The following is a 19864-nucleotide window of genomic DNA, read 5'->3' as shown; positions in this document are numbered from 1 at the left end:
AACTAAACCAGAATCTCTGTGGTAACTATTGCTAACCCAATTGTTAGGAAGTAAGAAGGGTGGTCTCCATTTTAATACAGAAATAGAGAAAGAGCTTACCAATTTCTTGCCTTTGTCTTCAGTTGAAAGTTAATCGATACAGTGCGAGGTTAACGATAATAAAGAAAGAATTGCGACTGAAGAAAAATGATTAGAAAAGTAAATAATAACAGGAACAAAAATCAACAATAACTCACCTGACCAATACCGTCTGGGTAATAAGGGTAAGACCGAGATAATTTGAGCCCGTCCTGCCTGTTCGGGCTTACTTGCTTTGATCCTGCACAAGAAAAAAAAGTTGCGCGGAGTGGACTTACAAAGTTCGTAATTTTTGGGCAATGTCGGTGACTGAGTCGTAAAAAGCGGAAGAAGAAAACTTAAAGGAAATTTATTGCTTCGGTTTACTACTTCAAACACATTTTCTTTGCCGGCTCTCGAAATAAACAAATCACTATTGATTCTTTTAAAAGCCAATTCATTTTCCTTTATAGTAAGTCCACCCTTAGCCTAGTTCTTTCTTTACGTTTTAACTTGTGTCGACTTCGTCTCGGTCCCTAAAAGCGGAAAAATGTTTTTTTAAATCGCCGACAGACCTCATAGTTTCCCGATTTTCTTACACTATTCATCAAGCACTCCAGGAAAGCGTGTTAGAAATGAGAGAGAAAAAAAGCCAACGATTACGTTTAAAATATTGCCAATACATTAACAAGCATCTTATTGATATTTTATTTTTTCTCTTATGATTACACAGTTCCTCCACCACGCAAAATTCCGTTTCCAGGTAATGTGTAATGTCTTTGTATGCTTTTTTTTTTTTTTTTTGGAAGGAAATAGTTTTCCGACCTTTCTTTAGGATTTATGACCACTGAAGCACAGAAAGTATTGTTAATTAACTCATGTCACGGGACGCCTGGTATTCTTTCACTACGAAAATGGGAAAGGAGTCATTCATGGAGAAATATGTTTTTCGTCTTGCCATTAGCGTGGGACAAAGAAAAAAGAGAAAAAAGAGTCCCCATGAGGAATCGAACCTCAGACCTTCTGTTTCCGCGTTCTGATGCTCTACAACTGAGCCGCAGAGACTACGGTGAGCGAGGTCTAATACGAAGTTCATATGAGACGCGTCCTGCATACTGCTAGGATAAGCAATGTCTATAGCGTCATGTTTGTAAATAGAATAAGAGAGATGGTAAGTTTCAAAACTTACCATCTCTCTTATTCTATTTACGAGTCATTCATACTTTATTTTAAATAAACTCATATTTTCTTTTTTTCTTCTTCCTCTCTTTCCTTCGTGAGGCAAAGGAACCGAAGTTTGCAGGGACTCTGTACGTAATTGTGAACGGCATAGCAATTCTTATCCTTCATTTTGCGAAACCGATCATGCAGCAGAAAATTGTCCGAGGTCTTGTGATCTTTGCGATCGTCTGGTAAGTACAGAGCTGATGTTTCGGAAAAATAGAGCCAGCTGGAATGTGCTGGTTCATGTGAAGAGAAATTTTCTTGATACCCTTTTTCTTTGTAAATCAATACAGGGCATGACAGTAGAAAAGAATTGAACAGGCCAAAAGACATTGACAACGCCACGATATTAAATCTTGACAACGCCTAAAACCGCATTTAATATTAATGAAAGTCTTAACATTTTCTTAAAATGAATATAAAGGGACGAGTATCAGATAATGAAAGTTGTAAAACATTGTTTAGGTTAAACTAAATAAACGATGAAAAAAAATTAGATGGGTCTGAAGGCTTTATTTGCCTCAAGCAATAGATAACTCGTTTCAGTATCCTACAAATGGCCTGGACGCGTACTTATTATTCCTTTCTACGTCGCAAAGTTGTTCTCAGAAAGGGTCACCGAGCTGTTCTTATGTTTCGCCAATGCATGTCTTTTTGCAATAAGTACAAGTTATACATTAGATGACATTGGCGGAGGCGCACGTGAAATGATCTGTAATCTTGATGGATCGCTTGGGTCCTGAAATTTTTAGTGAAGTCTTGCTTTACTATCGGCTAGTTTTGTCAAGCCTCCGTAGGATGGGTTTATAGTTTCCGTAGCTAAGGCCTCGGTTCCTACCCAGTTTTCCTGCCTATAGTGTTTTCGTTTGGTTCTTGCCAAGCTCTCCCAAATAAACTTATCTGTCAAAAGGCTTTGCTGTTTTCGTGCTGTTTAGTGAAGACTTAATATTTATTTATGAGGTGGTCGCTTTTGAATGAAATTAGAGGAGGTTGCGAAAAGATACTACCAATTTCGGGATCTTTTGGAAGTAATTTAAAGTTTCTAAGAATGGTGGATTTAACTGCTTGATTGTGAGGGTGAATGTGAGTGTGAATGGAATAATACCGATATTTTCCTTCTGTACCATTTGTAGTGCTGACTGTCGATCAATTTTTTTGGCGCTGTGGTGGCCTGCTTGAGCAACAGAAACAGGATAGCCACGTTTTTCGAAAAACTGCCACATTACCTCTGTTTTGTTGAAAATAATCAGAGCCGTCACTACATAAACGACGAAGTCTAAGAAATTGAGAATAAGGAATAGTTATTGACATGTGATGGAAGCGAAGATGAATGCATCAAGTGAACATGAAATCGGCAACTTTGTAGGAAGCTTTAAAGGGGTTTAAATATGTCATAAAGCCTTCAAGGGTTATTTCACTGATGACGAGATTAAAAATTAACACTTTCGAATGATATAAGATTGACAGCTAATTTCTCCTTGCTTTGTTTGAAAAAGTGTAGGTATATTTCTGTGGTGGGAAATCAGGCCTGCTCTCATGCAAAGGTGATTTATCAAGTGGAAATTTTCCCCAGGACTACGAATCAAAGCCATTAGACAGTGAATAATAGCGCGGAAGAACTGCAACTAGGCTGTCGTGGTTTATCAATGTACAGCGTTAAGGTATAAAATATATAAAATCACCTTGAGGGAAACACTAGTGACAAAAGGGGAAGAAAAAAACATAACACGAACACCAAACACTGCCAAAAAGAGGAGGATTAAGTCGTGTAGGAGATACGTCAGATGTCATGACTGCGGTGCAAAAAGACATGCTACACACCAGAGTTGAAGCAACAGTCCCGGTACAACAGAGGAAAGATTATCCGATAGTAATTCCGAGAAAAAGGGGCTTGAACATCAAAATTACGCATTACAATTTTGGGAAAAACTTGCAGAGAAACTGACTTGAAATTCGTGAATTATCGAGCACAAAAATAACGCCAACAGAGTCATCGTTAGAACCCTTATAACGGTAAATATATAGATAAACGCCTTAAACTTGAGTTCACGTCAAAACTTTAAAATAGCTGAGAGCTTATTGATGGTCTACATTTCTTTTCTTTTGGTTCGGCTCTATGAGCAGTTGATAGTTGCTAGTTGTTAATCGCTTGGATGATTTCAGACCGAATTGGATTCCTCTCGAATTAAATGGTTGTTGCTATGGTTATCGTGATCGATTCTGTGAATAGTGGATTTAGCTCAGCGAACTTAGTATGATTGGCTGCTTCATCTGACCGATTACAGCTAACTGTCCAATCACACTGTTCTAGTGCAACTGTACAAAATGATTAGAAAAATAAAGCAGCCAATGCACCAATCACATTTGAAAAAATTGTAATGGTTGTAATTAGTTAGGTGAAAACCTCTTTGAATCCTCCTTCGAGAGAAAAGGAGGAACAGAATCCCTCGAATTCCCTTTTGGATTTAAATTGTGTTGATATTTTGAGTTTCTAGCAATATTAACAGATAATGTCGAGCTTTTAATTATAATATCTGAATAGTTATTATTTTACAAAATTTTACAGTGAAGTTCCTAGCCATATGCATTTTATCTCTACACAGAACTATAGCCAGCTTAAGAATCATCGACAAGGCAAGAAAACAGAAGCCAGTTTTTTGAACTATGACGAACTATCATGAGTGGTTCGTTGATTATTTGGTTAGTTAGCTGGCTTCAGTCCTAAATAATGGAAGAAGCTAAAATATAAATGAATAAAGAGGTTAAGTTTCTAAAGAAACTGTGGTGCTGCGTCTGTGAGGGAGTATAAGAAAATAATTTGTTATTATCCACTTAGTTGCTAGTTCAAATTGGCCACCGTAAGGAGTTTCAAGGGCTGACATTTTGAGCGTCAGCCCTTCGCCAGAGCAAATGACTGTCGAAACGTCAGCTTTTAAAACAATATGTGGAGGGCAACTGACATTATCAACTCAGTTGATAAAACCAACCCGCAAAACCGAACCAAACCAAAACCAACAAAAACCAAACCTTCGTGCTGAAGTATTACGTTTAGTGAGATTATATTTTGCGCGGATAATGAAAAAGTGCAGTTATATCTTTTATGTTTCTTTGTTTAACAAAAAATAAATTTCGCTGTTAAATTATAACGAATAAATGGAAATCAAATCAACGTGTTAAGGTTTAGGAAAAAGTTTAATGAATTGTTATGTTGTTTCTCAGTGTCATAAACTTTTGCCAGGTTTAATTAGCCAACTACACAGCTACTACACCTTACATGACCTGTGATTTTCGTTCTAGTCCCTACGAGTTTCAGTCCCACACATCCATGGCACGAAAATTTTTTCTCTGATCGAAAATCTGTATCTGTATGAATGACGTTGTCAACAATGCCATTCTGTGGTAATTTTCCATTCAAGTGCTGCCATCTGACAAACAAAGTTTCATGTATCAAGTCACGGTTAAAGATTTGCAAAAAGGATAGTAATTTAGAAAACGTGTTTACAAAATACATCAGTTGTATTCAATTCAGAGGGTGTTACCAAACTTAAAAAAAAACTTTGTGCCGTTTTAAAGTTTTAAAAACTCGCCTTCACCGTTCACAATTGATAAACATCAAGGAACGCAAAGGTTTCAAATCTTGATGGCTAACCAATAATTTTTCCACCAATCACTTTAGATCTTTCGATTAAACTGTTGATAAAGATTGGGCCAGTGTTATCACGCAAACCAATCACACAGTTTTGTAAGATCTAGACATAAAAGTATGGTGCATTGAATCGGAAATCAAGGAGAAAAATTGAAAATTCGTTTTAATTATTGGCGGCGAAACTCTGTCCGTGAATGATTTCACTGTTGCAAACTTCTCTGAGGCATGACTTTCATATCAGGGAGGGAGAAGACGTATAATTTCAACAAGGGTTCTGAACGATTCAGTGGGCGATTCCAAGATTTTTGGTGGCTACTCTCCAGATGCATAATTTTGTTCACGTTGACTGTCTTGTTGGGAAGATGTTCGTTTACATTGGCACATCAAGGTAAGGCGAATTCTGAAAAGAAAAAAGTCAGCTTGCTTATATTCCTGAACTTGAAATTTACAGTGACAAAAAAATATTCGGAGCTTAAAATCAGATAAAACCCCACGGAAGATAGTTTCTTATCATTTATCTTTTCCTTTTTATACATTCAAGCTGTGTATAAGTTATTTTTGTATATTGAATTATTGCGGATTTTAAAGATCTGTTGCAACTCGGAACTCGTCAAACCTGGCATTTTTCCTTTTGAGAAAAAAGCTCAAGAATACTCTGTAATAATTTCATTTTTTTGACAACCCTTTTTCTCAGCATGTTAAAGAACCAACCCAACATGACTTGCCTGTGAGGACCGGCCGGCAGCTATATAAACAATTCTGTGTTGTGATTGACAGATGTTTATTTTCATATATTTGAAGAAGAAAAAGCTCTTGCCTGGCTAAGGAACCGTCACATTTTTTTTTCAAGCTTTCAATGAAAAGCTCATGGCCACTATACCAGGAAAGCAGTTTGTGTGGCATCAATCTAAACTGTGTAAACTTTCGATTCAAAGCGTTCATCCAAATGCAAATGATTTGTTTCAGATTGAGAACAAATCATCGCCATACTCTTTCCGGCAGCATTTGCTTCAATACAAGTATACGTATCTGACTGAACAACGAAGGGCCTTCGCTTCAGATAATAATATAATTCATTATATTACAACTGTCTTATCCACGTTATTCTAAGTTCGCACACAATAATTTGAAATAGTGGTAACGTCGCTATTCATCAACACGCAGGTGACCGTCAGATTAGGCATAATTTGAATAAGAAACAGGGACAATTTTTTTTATATTACCTGGTTCCTTGGGTTAACATTCGCTGTAAAGAAAACGCCTCACATTGTTATGTAATTTGAAGCAAAAAACTTACATGAATTAAAAACTATTTGAAAACCCTATCTACAATCGGAAATGATTCTTTCACGATTTTGGGAAATGATGGTAATCGTGATGGAAACTGCAAATTAAGTCACCAAACAATAACCACAAGAAAAACAAAAACAACAACATAAAAAATTCCTCTGAAATGGCAAGTCCTGAGCTCAAAGGCAATAATTCAGGTTCACAGTACTGTTAAGTCTTAAAACTGGAAAAATATGAAGAAAAAGTGCTGCGGGCTCAACTTCTAAATTGCTTGCTAAATTTTGGGAAAATTGTTGTTAATATAAAAAGACATTGAGGCACATGAAAGGAATATGCCGACCCGTAATTTGTAACATAAACTGCCATTAACTACTTGGCAAAAAGCTAGGCTACTAATCACCCTTTACAGAAAAATCTTTGTAAGTGTCTTCCTTTTAACAATTCTTTTATTATGGCTTTGCATTCAGTGTCGTGTTTCCTGACATGAGGTGTTATAAAAAAATTAAAAATAAATAAATAAAAAGGAGCAAAAAAAAAAAAAACAAAAAATACTACTTCCTACGATTGCCAATGGAGGCGGTGCTAAAACAATATGCGCTTGTTAAATGACCGGTGCCCAGCACAGTTAGCTTTCATTTCACTGAAACACATCGCGAATCCTTATTAGACCCTTGTGTAAACAGCAATTATCATATAACATAAATATTCAACAAGGTGAATTTAACACTCAGTTCATATAATACGTTTAACTCCATTCACGGATGGCTTTGCTAAAAGGAATGGCTGCAAGCCAGCCATGACTGTTGTCACTGAATTTTATTTCGTGGTACGCAACTGAATTTGATTTCTTGGAAAAGTAAACCATACTTCGATTACGAGTTTGCACGCTTTGGAAGGCGATTGCACGAAATATGTCGTACTTTCTTTCAAGATGCTTAAGTTTGTTAACAGTAACCTTTATATTTAGAGGACCGCTGCTTACATCAGCCGTTAAAGGTAAGATCTTTCATGGTACAAGTGAAATTTTTAAACATTACTACAACATACACGGACATTTGCAAAATACGCGGATATACTTCAATCGATTGGCAATATCGAATCAGAATTCAAAACGCTTCTTCAAAAGTGAAAGAAAGCTGTTATCACTTCACCATTTACGTCATTGTGGTGTTGGGTGAAGATTGCAATACTGAAATCAAGGAAAAAAAAGATATTGTTTTTTTTTCTCAACAATCTTTTTCCTGTAATATTTTACATATTCAAGCAAGTACAGCCCCTCGATTACCGAACACCTGCTGTGTTGAGATGGATTAGTTGTCATATTATGACGTACGTTTTCGTTTTTCCTTTCCTTATCTTTCTTAAGATACATAGAAATTATAAATATTTTTGTTAAGCTGCCAAAAAAGGGAAAATAATTCTAATCGGAATTTCCACGACATGAAAAGGATTGATGGTGAAATTGTGTAAAGAAAAGATATGCTTACACCCTTAAACAGGTGTATGGTTACTGGATTACTGCTAATGGGTACTTTTCGTGTCTTACATAAAAGTTAATAAGGTTCCCTAGAGCTGACAGCTTCTCTGTGGTCAGCCCGGTCAGTCGCTCGCCCGCTGAAAGACATTTCTTGTTTACCTTTCAAATTTGCATACATTTTTTTGCCATCGGTTAAAGAGAAAAACATTGGCCATTCTTATGGAAATTGTACCTTTTTGTTATACTACAACGGCATATAATAATTAGGTGAGTTTGGTCGAAAAATGATTCGTGTGCGTCTTGACATTAATTTATGCACATGACTTGTGAGTGCATTAACAAATACTTTGACATATTTTATTACTAAACGATTTTATTTAGCATGTAAAACAGTAAGTGCAGGCAATGTTGTGTTTTCGTTTCAAGCATTGCCATAAATTTTTGTTGATCATAGAAAATGACTGTTTCGTCATGTTTCGCTTTATCTTTAGACTGTCCTTTTGAATGGAGAGCTTTTGACAGCTCATGCTACAAGATCATTACCAACTTTCTTTTCTCAACGAAACTTAGCTGGGGCAATGCTCGTTCAGTGTGTTTAGGATTTGGCGGAGACCTTGTTAGTATAACAAACAAAAAAGAGATGGATTTTGTTGACGAGATATCGTCAGGTATCGGAAGTGAACTAATTTGGATTGGTTTGATTGACTGGCTCCATGATGGTGAATTTGCCTGGAGTGATGGTACTCTTTTCAATGGGTCAGTTTACAATAACTGGGCAGGGAGACAACCAAGTGGAGGAGAATACTGTGTTGCCCACAGCATAAGCGAAAGACGATGGCATGACTATCCTTGTTCTCATACTTTTGATTACATCTGTGAGAAGCAGAGAGGTAGGCGCAGTGATCACCTTTTCTCTGTATGTCTATTGTTTAATTTCGAGTTTGAAGAAAATTTTGCAAAGTGGAATGATCACAATTACAGTCGATGATTACAATCGAAATAAGAATAGCAAATAAACTGTCAACAATCAGTCAAGAGAAAGGCCATTGCTAACAGTGTTACGAAGTTATTTATCTGCTCAAAATCTTTTGAGACAATTCTTGCTGCACATGTAAATGCACATATAAATGATGCTTGGGAGCTTCTGAGAGAAATTTGAACAAAATCTCGCCTTAATCCTTCCTTTAAAAATTTTTCAGTTTACATTTTTCTTTATTCTCATCTCTATTCTGCTTGATATTTTATGGATACTTTAAAGAAAAATACTATCTTGGTCACTCATGGGAGTCAAAGGGTTCAGATTGACCGAAAGCAGAAATGTTCACGGCTCTTCAACAACGCAAGGCAACGATAATTTACCCGATTAGTAAACAGAGTTTTCTTTGTAATGAGTTAGTTGTTGTAATGAGTTAGTGTGCTCCCTTTATCACATTGACATTGGTGTCAAGTATAGATTTAGAGAGGACTGTCGGTGCAGTCTCAGGAAAGAGTAAAATGTACATAAGAAAATCAAACAAGCTTTATTGTGTCAACTACATCTTGCTTCCTCAATAGGCAAACTTCCGTGTCCTTCCACTTGGTATTTTTATGGCTCGTCATGTTACAAAGGAAGTAAATTTGTTTCGTCTTGGAAAGCTGCAAAAGAGGACTGTCATGTATCTGATGGGTATTTGATAAAAATAGACGATGCACCCGAGAACAATTTTACGAAAGTCTTCCTCCAGATCACAGGACTTACAACGACAAACGAGGTAATATTTCCATTACTACCGATAACAGCCCTTAACGTTATTAATGAATAGTTGACTGCTGATAGAAATCTAGTGCTTTTTACTTTAAAATAAAAGTATAACGTGCACTTGAGCCGAGTGACTCACCCAGCCGGAGCTTATGCCGGTCTCCTCAGCATGAAGTGACTAGGAGTAGCACCACTCCCCTCTGAAATGGGATACTAGTCCATAGCAAGGTTACTCCTCGGCATTTCATCAGGCTTCCCTAACAATTCAACGGTACACATTTGTACTCCGGGATTGAGAGAGGCATTGTGAGAGAAAAGTGTTTTGCCTAAGAACATAACACTTTGAACCAGCCGGATCTCGAACCCGGACCTCTTGACTCGGAGTCCTGGGCACTAACCATCAAGTCCCCCCACCCCCCCCCCCCCCCGCGTCCGCCACAGTGATTCAAACATCCCAATTTATGTCCAAACGCAATAGCGCTGGTAACCCTTCACTATTCGTGCTTTTTCGGTAAAATTTTTTTACCTTCCAGGAAAATAGTTTCTATATTGCTGGAATTGAAAAAGGATGTGTATTTCCGGATTTGCTTCTGTTTTGTAAGATACTGCTCAGAAATTCGAGTTTAAAGATATTGAGAGGTCAAACCACGCCCAAATTGTTTCATCTTCTGAATTACCTCGGATCACTCGGGTGTGATAAAATATTTTTAAATCAATAGCATAAACGTTTTGCACAGAGTATGAGGCTGTGACGCACCCTGATGGTTTGCTTTTAAGCAAGACATTTTATTCTGTAGTACGTGTGGATTGGCCTCAGTGACATCCATCACGAAGGAAGATTTGTGTGGGAAGTGGATAACAGTACCGTCAACTTCACTAATTGGGCTAAGAGACAGCCTGACAACTGGAACGATAGCGAAGATTGCGTGGTCGTGGGTGCTGAAAAATACTTCGGTTTGTGGAAAGATCAGAAGTGCGATCGTTGGTTTCTGTATATCTGTGAACGGCCGGCCAGTGGTAAGCAAAAAAAATGATCTTCAAAACAAAAAAAATTGCGATAGCCTCTACGGGTAACAGACTGACTAGAATCCGATTTGGCCTGTTATCATACAAGTGATTTGTTGATCGCCGACACATTACAAATTTAAGTCCTTTTATTAATTAATCAAAACAATACCCTTAAAACATCGCATTTGACTTTTTTTCCCACGAAAAAACTGGATCCAATAAGCAATCTAACAGCATCCGCAACTGACACGTACTGTACAATAAAACAGGCATGACGGAGAAAAAACGTTATGTACTATAGCAAATATACAAAAAAGGAAAAAAAAATATTCTTTCAAACCGTTGACCAATCAAATGATCATTTTTTTCTCAGGTATTGCATGTTTTCAGTGCTCAAGTAACTCGTCTTTCACCGACTGCGAGGCCCAACAGGTTGTAGTCAACTGTTCATTTCCACAACAGTATTGCTTTAAGGAGAGGAATTCGACACAAGACGACAATGAACAAGCCGCCGTCTTCTACAAAGGATGTACCTCAGCAGATCGGTGTACAAAAGAAAAGAAGGACTCTGTAGAATGCTGTGAAAACAACCTCTGCAATAAAGGTAAGCGTAAATAAGGTTTCTGCCCATGGCTAGTGCAAGGCTGGATACCAAAGGTTCCTGACATGACGAGGGGACCAAAGAGGCAGATGTTAATGGTGCACCTTGATGGCAAATTTTGATATTAGGGCCAGTTTTTTCCCCTTTCAATATCTGGCTTCGTGGTCCCATTGGTAACGGCGCCTAACTGGTATACTTGAGGTATAGCATGGGTTCAATCCCTTCAATGCCTGATTTTGCAACGTATGAAATTAACTTTAGTTAATCGGTGAAGAACATTCAGACCACTTCGTTACTTAGCAAAATGTCTGCCAACATCTTGCAGAAGAAAATGATGTAGCTCCAAGTTTTTTTTTTTTATTCAGATATTACCTGTCACCATTGCACAAGCAACGTATCATTTGCTGACTGTGCCAGGAAGCAAACAGAAGTGTCCTGTACGTTGCCAAGGAACCGCTGTGTCAAACTCAAATATTCCAACAGAGGCAACTACCAAAAATTTTACAAAGGGTGCGCCGCAACTGAAGAGTGCAAAGTCACGTCTGATAAATCATTTGTGGAATGCTGTGACGACAACTTGTGTAACAAAGGTAATTACAACTTTAGCTTTTTTTTCCATTCTCATTTTCTTTCTTTTATTGTATGTAGGTTCTTGTTCATGAGTCTTGCTGTTACATGTTGCTATACGTTGATCTCAAGTTAATTTCGATCAATCAGTCATTACTATTACTCTATCTACCAAATTTTTTAAATGAAGGTATGAGAGAATGCTGACCTCTGTTACCGTAATTCTACTGAAGAAATTTGCAACAAAAAATACACAAAACTTAGATATACATGATGACAACAGTATGATGAATCGCTTTAAGTGTAGCCGAAATGCGCGTATCATTTCTCTTCCTCAGTTTATAAGAAGTCAAAACCCATCCCTACTGAGAAAAATAACCAAGTTGATCATCTAATATTATAAGATACCGCACGCACAAGGCCTCTTACTTCCTATGGAACTACCATGCTAAAACTCCATATGTACCGCACGGCCGTGCATCCAACACACGACGTGTGCAATTTCGCTTCGGCTGAAAGTTCCCGTCGTGTTTAGCCGCATGTTTCAAAGATTTCAAATTTTTTTCCGTTACATCCCCATTGAAATAGAACTTTTAGGGCTCAAAGTGAGAAGTAGATATGCTAAATAATACTCGTTTAGAAAAACAATGAGCATGAAGTTCTTTCAAGCGACGAAATTAATTTTGGAGTTGACTATACTTCATTTCCAAACGCAATGTGAATTATGGCTGAAAAAAAAACTGAGCTTTCTGACTTCAACTGAGACTGTGCGACTTTGGGAACTCTTCATTAGAACGGTAAATGTTGTTTTCAAGCGTCGATATCCACACTAAATGTTGTTCAGTGTTTTGAAATCGTACAGTTTTCAATAGAAAGCTACGCAATTTTATGGTCGTAAACTATAGTGAACAACTATTCAAGCAGGGTAAATCTAATACACGTGACTCGTAAATGCAAGAAATTCGTTTTTCGGACGGTTGATATTATTTTTAAATTTTAATATTTTCTTTAATATTAAAGTATTGTTCAATAGAAGATTTAAAAACCCTCTAATTTCATAAGTTTTAAAAATTTACAACACCGTCAAACCTACACAATATTCTGGCCGTAGATTTAAGTAAACAAAGATTCAAGCATGCTGAATCTACTACGTGGTCACGTGCATACAAGAAATTCGTTCGTTTTTCGCTTCTGAGCAGAAAATTAACAATTCTTTGAATAAAGATTTGGTCTTGAAATATTTCTTGGTCGTTTCATTCATAGTTTCCGGGTAGGACACGATTACCTTTTCAACCCGACTTAGTTGTAATAACGCTGTTTTTTCGAGCATAATTTGTTGTTGCTTTAGCTGTGCGTATATCAAGTCATGGACACCCTCGGGAAGTTCGGGGAGGACTCAAGAAGTAAGCGTTTCTCTCGCACTCTCCAAACTTTCCGTGTGCATCCATAACTCGATCGATATACGGATGCTACGCATGGAACAAGATAGATAAATAGATAGATAGATAGATAGCTTTAATAAAAATCGCATGGCAGCCTAATAAGGCTGAATTGCATGATTATTAACAATACAATACTGGCAATAGTTTTGTATATAGTTATCTAATCGAACAAATTTCTTCATTGTAGAATCGAAGTTGAGTTGTTTCAAATGCAGCAGCACTGTTTCCCACGACGAATGCCAAAAAAGACGCCATGAACACGTCTGTATGAGTTCAAGGGCTGATCGCTGTTATCATGCCTCGATGCAACAGACCTCACTGGATGGATCCAGCGTTACTAAGCACTTTGAGTATGGGTGCACTTATCACTTAAACTGTAACAACACTGGATATTTTTTCGCTGGTTGCGTTGAGTCAAGTGATGCTTGCCAAGTGCGATGTTGTGGCAAAAATCTTTGCAACGAAGGTAAACATGAGCAAAAACGTTCCTGTTGAGTTTACCAACACAGGAGGAAGATGTTGATAGGAGAGTTTAAAGAAAAACTTCGTTTAAACTTAGAATGTTAAATTTGGTTTAGCGAAAGCGTTTGTCTATGAGATGTTACCCGCCAAATACGTTGGCAGAAAACTTGCCGGTTATTCTCAAAGAAAATCTTCCGGTGCAGAATTCCCTTGAGGTTCATGTGATTTCCTGAATAGAAATCCTTTAAAGTCAACAACATAAGGAAATTCACAATCAGCAAGTTTTTCTTTGACAGTTCTCCGTATTAAAAATTCTGGTTTGGTATCTTTCGGACACAGGTACTTTTCCGGAATAGTCTTGTCTTTTTTTCCCTTTTTCTTCACCTGCACTGCTGAGGTAAAATTGACGAGGAAAACATTCTTGGAAATGTACTTTGTCAGCTTACATGAAGGTGAAATAATAGGGAAAGCCTGTGAACACAGATTTGCATATTTTCTTGCAGTTTCAGCGACAAGAGAAGAAGTACCCTCGAAGGTCAACAACACGATAGTGTACGTATCACTGGCTATCACTGCAGGCTTGGTAGTGCTGTGCTTCATTACAGGCTTCTGGTGCTACAGGAAGTCACATCAAAAGCAAATGAAAAGGTTAATTCTACTTGCTGATTACTACGTTTCCTGTTAGTTGTAATGGTTTTTGACTTAAATCATGAAATTCATCAAATGTAAAGCACACAATATTTCGCCTGATCATTTTAGCCTTCTCCATGGTGTTTGAGAACGTAGCGGTTTACGACGTTGGTGAATTTGCATGTTTTCCAGTTTTCAAATCATCGATCCAATTCGAACCATTGTTTATCATGAATGAGTAAATCAGAAGTGCTTTCATTACGTCAAACACACAGAAAATACTTCTGATGTATACATATGAAACAATTATTTCGCTCTTTTCGTGACAGTGGGAATTTTTAGAACACTAGTCTGTGCATACGAATCTCGACGGTCACACTCCTTGCTATCACGGTCGTTTCCAACCAATAGTCGACAAAGTAATCTGTCTTTATCACAAGACGCGTCTTGAAAGGATATTCCATATGAAAGTGTAGGTTATAAAATTTTTAATCTCTGGTACCCCTCAGAATTTCAAACAATCTGTGACAAAGGAGGAGCCACATCTGGTTATCTTAAAAGACTGACTTTGTGGTTGTTTTTCTTAGATCAATAAGGCATACGCGTGAAATTATCGCACTTGACAAATGGGAAATTCTTCCTGAGGAAATAGAATACGAAGAGGAGCTGGGCCGCGGCGCCTTCGGCGTGGTCTATAAGGCCACTCTTAAGAAACGACAAGGAATTGAAATTTTTGACCCTGGAAAAAAACAGCAGCAAAATGACATAAACCACGTGGTGGCGGTTAAAGAATTGCAAGGTACTTTAAAACCCTATTAAGGCTTTTAAGACGATTTTTGTTTCAAATTTCGAATTTTCTACTTCAGTTTACTTTATCTTAAACATCTCTGAAACATCCAAATTTATGTAGTTAAGGCGATATTTTTGGAAATGTAGACTTCACATTTTAAAAGTTATCCATCAAGCTATATATTATGTTGGTTTATACGTGAAAGAAAACTTTTCAAAACGAATCAACTAAACTAAATTTCAATTCGCTATATTTCACATAAAACGGAAATACATTTTCAAAGGCCGTCGCGTCTCCAAAAGGGAAATCCGTGGAACAAAATGTTTAAACTTCTAACACCTTAATGTTTTCCCTAGTTGATTCAAGCGAGGAACAAGTGTTAGACTTTCTTAATGAAATATCCCAAATGAAGTTGTTAGCTGCACACCCGAATATTGTGTCTCTTGTTGGATGTTCCACACTGCGCAAGCACAAATTCCTGGTGTTGGAGTATGTTCCATATGGTGACTTGTTAGACTGGTTACGAAAGAAAAGGCAATCGGTGGGGAAAATATTTAATGAATATTCAGTAGAATTTAGATCCAGTTTCCCAAACCAGGCATTTTAATTGCAAGGGGGCATTATAAGGGGGCTGCTACAATTTTTCTGCTCGCTTTCAACTTCAGGCTTCGTATCTCAGTTGTTAGAGACGACTAACAAGTACACGGAAGTCATTGATTCAAGCACATAATATATTTCCAAGCTTGGAATTTTTCAATTTCTTCAATTGCTATCTTTGCACAAGGACCAGAAGATTGTGGATCAAATTATGGTCTTTTCAAGTTCAGTCATAACCTTCTGACCGACATTCGCTTCTTAAAATGACAGGGTGTTATAAAACCTGTTTTCCACTTTTCTCACTCATATTTGTGACGTAGTCAATCCAGGTATGCTTACATCCTCTCCCCTTCAAAAACAAAACAAAAAAAAAACAAAAACGATTTATATTCGACATTAGCAAATGCACAAGTAGTTGAATTCATTGTTAGAATCCAATGAGACAGATAAGTACGTAAGCGTGTGTTTAAGAATTTTGCGATAGTTGGATAATGTGAAACTTCAGACGAGGCCTCAAATCATTTTCAGAAAAATTGCATACTGAAAGTTGTTGTTTTTCTGTTATTCTCTTATCCTGCGATCCTCTGATTTCTCAAAAACGTTTATTTATTGTTCTTAAGATCAATCTGTATCTTGCCACAGAGGAAAAACGAGCAGAGAATTTTTATGAGGAAAAAGAACCACAGAGCAATCAATGCCAAGTGAGTAAGTCAAATAAAAAAAAAATGGGGTTGCGCCCAACAAAAATATGTTACATTGGATATGCACATAAAATGTAACTGAAGGAGAGAAATTAGGTAAAACGAAAGACTACGAGGGAGAAACATTCAATTTACGACGTAGTAAGCCTCTAGTGATGCTCATTGTTCGTTTGCTTTTTTCCCCAGTTATACACTCTTTCTATAACACTCAAAAGTGGGATGTACGCTGTGTGGCTCAGGACACAATGCAAACCTTTCAATAAACTGATCAGTACATGTATGACAAAATAAGGTTCTTGTGGGACTTATCTGTTTATCTAGCTTATATTTTCTTTCTTTCTTTTTTCTTCATTTATCAAAGAAAACCGAGTCAGAGATAAAGCCATCACAGTTGGTTTCAACTGAAGCTACAGAACAAGGAAAAGTAGGAGAGAAGGACTTTTCCACATGGCAGCTGCTTTCTTTTGCTGCACAAATAGCAAGAGGAATGGTATCATTAATTCATTCAATAATATCTCTCAACTATTCTATTGATGTTTCAGTTATTTCTATTTCAAAGTTATTTACCCTACCAAATTGTAATAGTAAAAATTGAAATAAATTCCTTGGCTCTGCCGTTTAACGTATGATTATAATCCTGAAAAAAAGACACGTGAAAATAAAGAATACTATAAATGTTACCCAGAAGCGATTCACCAAAGGGAACTGCCACAGAGAATGAATTTCAAGTTTATTTCTCAAATCTCCTGAATAATCTTACGATATGAAAAGTCAGCGGTGAAGACCAAATAAAGTTACAAAAAAGAAAGAAAGGGATGGGTCCAGATTTTTCAAACTGTTATTTGAAGAAAGCAACCTTGAATAATTTTTAAATGCCGTTCACCAGTATCTTTTTTTCTTCTCTAGAATCATCTTGACGAGAGGGGTTTCGTTCATCGTGATCTAGCAGCCCGTAATGTTCTGGTTGGCAATGATGATCGAGTTAAAGTATCAGATTTTGGGCTGATGCGTCAAGTATATGAAGACGTTTACACCATCAAAAAGACGAAGAAACTCCCTATCAAATGGATGGCTCCAGAATCGATTTATTACAGTGTTTTTACTACCAAAAGTGATGTGTAGGTATTCGTCTCTGTGTAAGAGTTTTTTAAGCCGAAGAAATTGTTCTTCGTTAAATATCATCAGGTTCGTGAAATTGGACAAGAAAAATAAAGCAAAACAAATATCAATTAAACTTATCATAGTATTGGAGGGATATTTCTTTTTCGAATTAGAAGCAATGTGTAAAGCTTTTAAAGAGGCATTTCTTCTTTTCCTCCGCAGATGGTCCTATGGAGTGCTTTTATGGGAAATGGCTACAATGGGTAAACTCCCTTTGATTTCTCAGCTTTTGTAGATAGATGATAGATTGATAGTATGTGTGTCCAATTCAAACCGGGTTAGTTATTTCACGTCGTGACAAATAAAGCCGTTTTATTCGGTGATCATTTTTTTTGTAATTGAATGCACGGTAAATGTTAACGCTTATTATATACAATTGCAATATTTGTCGTAGGTATTGCAAGTACTTTTATGAATACATTGGTGTTTCGTGCTTTGAAGAGAAAATAACTTCCTATTATTTCCTCTTAGTGCTTTGTATCAACCTTGCCGTAAGTGAATTATTTTAGAGCCTTTGCCATCCATGCCTATGGATAAGGAGATCGTGTCGTGTGCTTAAAACATCAACCAATAATGTGGCTTCTTTTACAACCTATACTGAAATATTTTTGTTTCAATAATTGTTGGACTTGTTTCCTTTATACCGGTGTAGTGATTTTCGTCTCATCTTCTACACAGGAGGAGTTCCATACCCAACGCTAACTAATTCCCAATTGTGTAAGCTACTGAAGACAGGTTATCTTATGGGGAGACCTGACATGTGCTCTGATGAAGTGTAAGCATCATGACTGTGTAACGGTCAACAGCGTTTTAGGGGATGATTTTTTAAAATATCATTGATGCATTTGCCTTTGTCATGGTTAGCTGTGTTTGCTATTACCATGGTTATCTCCACAGTTGCTCTTTTTCTTTTTTTCCGCTTTTTAAATTTATTTTTTTTGTTTTTTCTTCTCTCCGTTTTACTTTGCTCACATGCTCAGTTCTCACCGACCAGAATTTTTAAGACTCGATTAATTGGCTAATAACTCCTCGCCTAACTCTGATGATGACTTCCGCCTAGCTTATCGAAACGTCGGTAACTATCCCCAATAAAAGTCCATCTAAGAAGTATTTTCACTCAAACGATCAGACGAGACGATCAAAAGGCACCTGTCGGATCAATCAAATAACTTCATCTGCATCGAAACTCAATCACAACTGCTTTTGTTGTAACTGTTGTTAAGTTAAAGATTAAGTTGGGTTAGACATTAGTGACGCTTAAGATCAAAAGGGCTACTATAGGACCTCGTGCGTTGTTGCTTGAGAGAGAGTTATTGCCAGAGTGTTATTTGCGAAGTTAATTACTGCGTTCATTTGCGACTTCTACTCAGGCGTACAGAGAGGACCATCGTTTGACGTGTTTGACATCAGATTATTACTCTGCAATGAATTGCATTGGAATCACGGTTATACGTGTGTGGTATCAAATTTAGTGCATCGATGTCCTTGTGAGAACTTTGAATTGTGACATCCCTACGTTGTAAACGCCTGCATTTATATTTGTCACTTTTAGATATGAGTTGATGACTGAATGCTGGAGGGAAGATCCAACAACTCGCCCAAGTTTCGCAGACTTGGTAGGAAAACTGGAGGAGATAATGACCAAGGACGTACCATACTGCGACTTGAACAATTACGATGAAACAAGTCCATGGTACAGTGCTGCCCCTGAGACCTCCGAAGAAACGGAATAGAAAAATTGAAAGACTCGTTAGAGCTAAAGCCAATTAAGAAAGAGTCAACTTGCCAACATTCTTTGGCACTATTGAGAAGGAGGAAATAAGTTGGCAAAGAAGCTGGCAAAGTTTGAGGAGATGATTTAGAGAATTAGTGGTTTTTGAAAACAGAGATCGCTTTGAAAAGGAATGCGAGAGATCACGCATAAGAACGAGCCAGACGGCATAGAACTGAGAAGTTCTTAATACTTCTAGAAGGTTAATAAATAAACCGTCCAATATTTGAATAATTGTATTTTATTTTTCTTTGTTTTACCTTCGATTCGCTTTGATTCGTTTTTAGTTTTGCCGAAAACATTTGCAATGTTTTCTATAAAACCATCTCCAAGTAGTAACGCGACATACCAGAAATCAACGTTAATTTACTTTGCGTCGGTATTACATTTCGCGGCGTAAACCACTGTTCCGCTTTCGTAACCGAAATGTAAACAAGACATTGCAATGAACCTAAGACTCCTGAAACATATCTAGTGATTTTTACTGAAAAACCCTCCCAAAGTTTTCAGCGAAAGGCGTTATGGAAAGCTTTCGTATCAGACAGAAACAGACACAGGCTCGACTTCCGCCTTTCTTTCATGTTCGGTCTTTGTACGTGGGCTCATCTTTCGAGAAGTGTCTGGGTATATTATAAGCTAATGCCTTTTGAGAGACGACCTTGATAAACCTTAGACTGCATGAATGATATATTGAAAATGAAC

At 37.2% G+C, this 19864-nt stretch overlaps 1 protein-coding gene across 3 annotated transcripts; it reads left to right on the top strand.

Annotated features, from left to right (window-relative positions):
- The first annotated feature begins 5011 nt into the window (after window positions 1–5011).
- Window positions 5012–19393, top strand: LOC113664555 (uncharacterized). Of its 3 annotated transcripts, none has more exons than XM_027180168.2 (16): window positions 5012–5315; window positions 8186–8584; window positions 9249–9445; window positions 10230–10449; window positions 10814–11044; window positions 11407–11631; window positions 13238–13516; window positions 14016–14160; window positions 14730–14941; window positions 15289–15473; window positions 16150–16230; window positions 16592–16720; window positions 17137–17348; window positions 17554–17594; window positions 18070–18166; window positions 18944–19393. In XM_027180168.2, the coding sequence occupies exons 1-16, from the start codon at window positions 5153–5155 to the stop codon at window positions 19122–19124; spliced, it is 2997 nt and encodes a 998-aa protein (XP_027035969.2). In that variant the 5' UTR covers window positions 5012–5152; the 3' UTR covers window positions 19125–19393. The 3 variants fall into 3 exon arrangements, 2 of the variants coding, with proteins under 2 accessions (XP_027035969.2, XP_089053058.1); XM_089196932.1 differs by lacking the exon at window positions 5012–5315 and adding an exon at window positions 6905–7213; XR_016183818.1 differs by lacking the exons at window positions 17554–17594; window positions 18070–18166; window positions 18944–19393 and having other exon boundaries at window positions 16150–16234; window positions 17137–17276.
- Window positions 19394–19864: the final 471 nt, after the last annotated feature.

Source organism: Pocillopora damicornis, chromosome 2 (assembly GCF_964200805.1).
Source record: "Pocillopora damicornis chromosome 2, jaPocDami1.2, whole genome shotgun sequence".
Lineage (NCBI taxonomy): Eukaryota > Metazoa > Cnidaria > Anthozoa > Scleractinia > Pocilloporidae > Pocillopora > Pocillopora damicornis.
This window is presented reverse-complemented; position numbering and strand designations above follow the sequence as displayed.

Excerpts from the sequence above, each read along its gene's own strand:
- LOC113664555 (XM_027180168.2), top strand. The coding sequence starts at position 5,153 with ATGACTTTCATATCAGGGAGGGAGAAGACGTATAATTTCAACAAGGGT. Across the intron at positions 15,474-16,149 it reads TACGAAAGAAAAGGCAATCG|ATCAATCTGTATCTTGCCAC; the intron begins GTGGGGAAAATA and ends ATTGTTCTTAAG. Across the intron at positions 17,595-18,069 it reads ATGGGAAATGGCTACAATGG|GAGGAGTTCCATACCCAACG; the intron begins GTAAACTCCCTT and ends TCTTCTACACAG.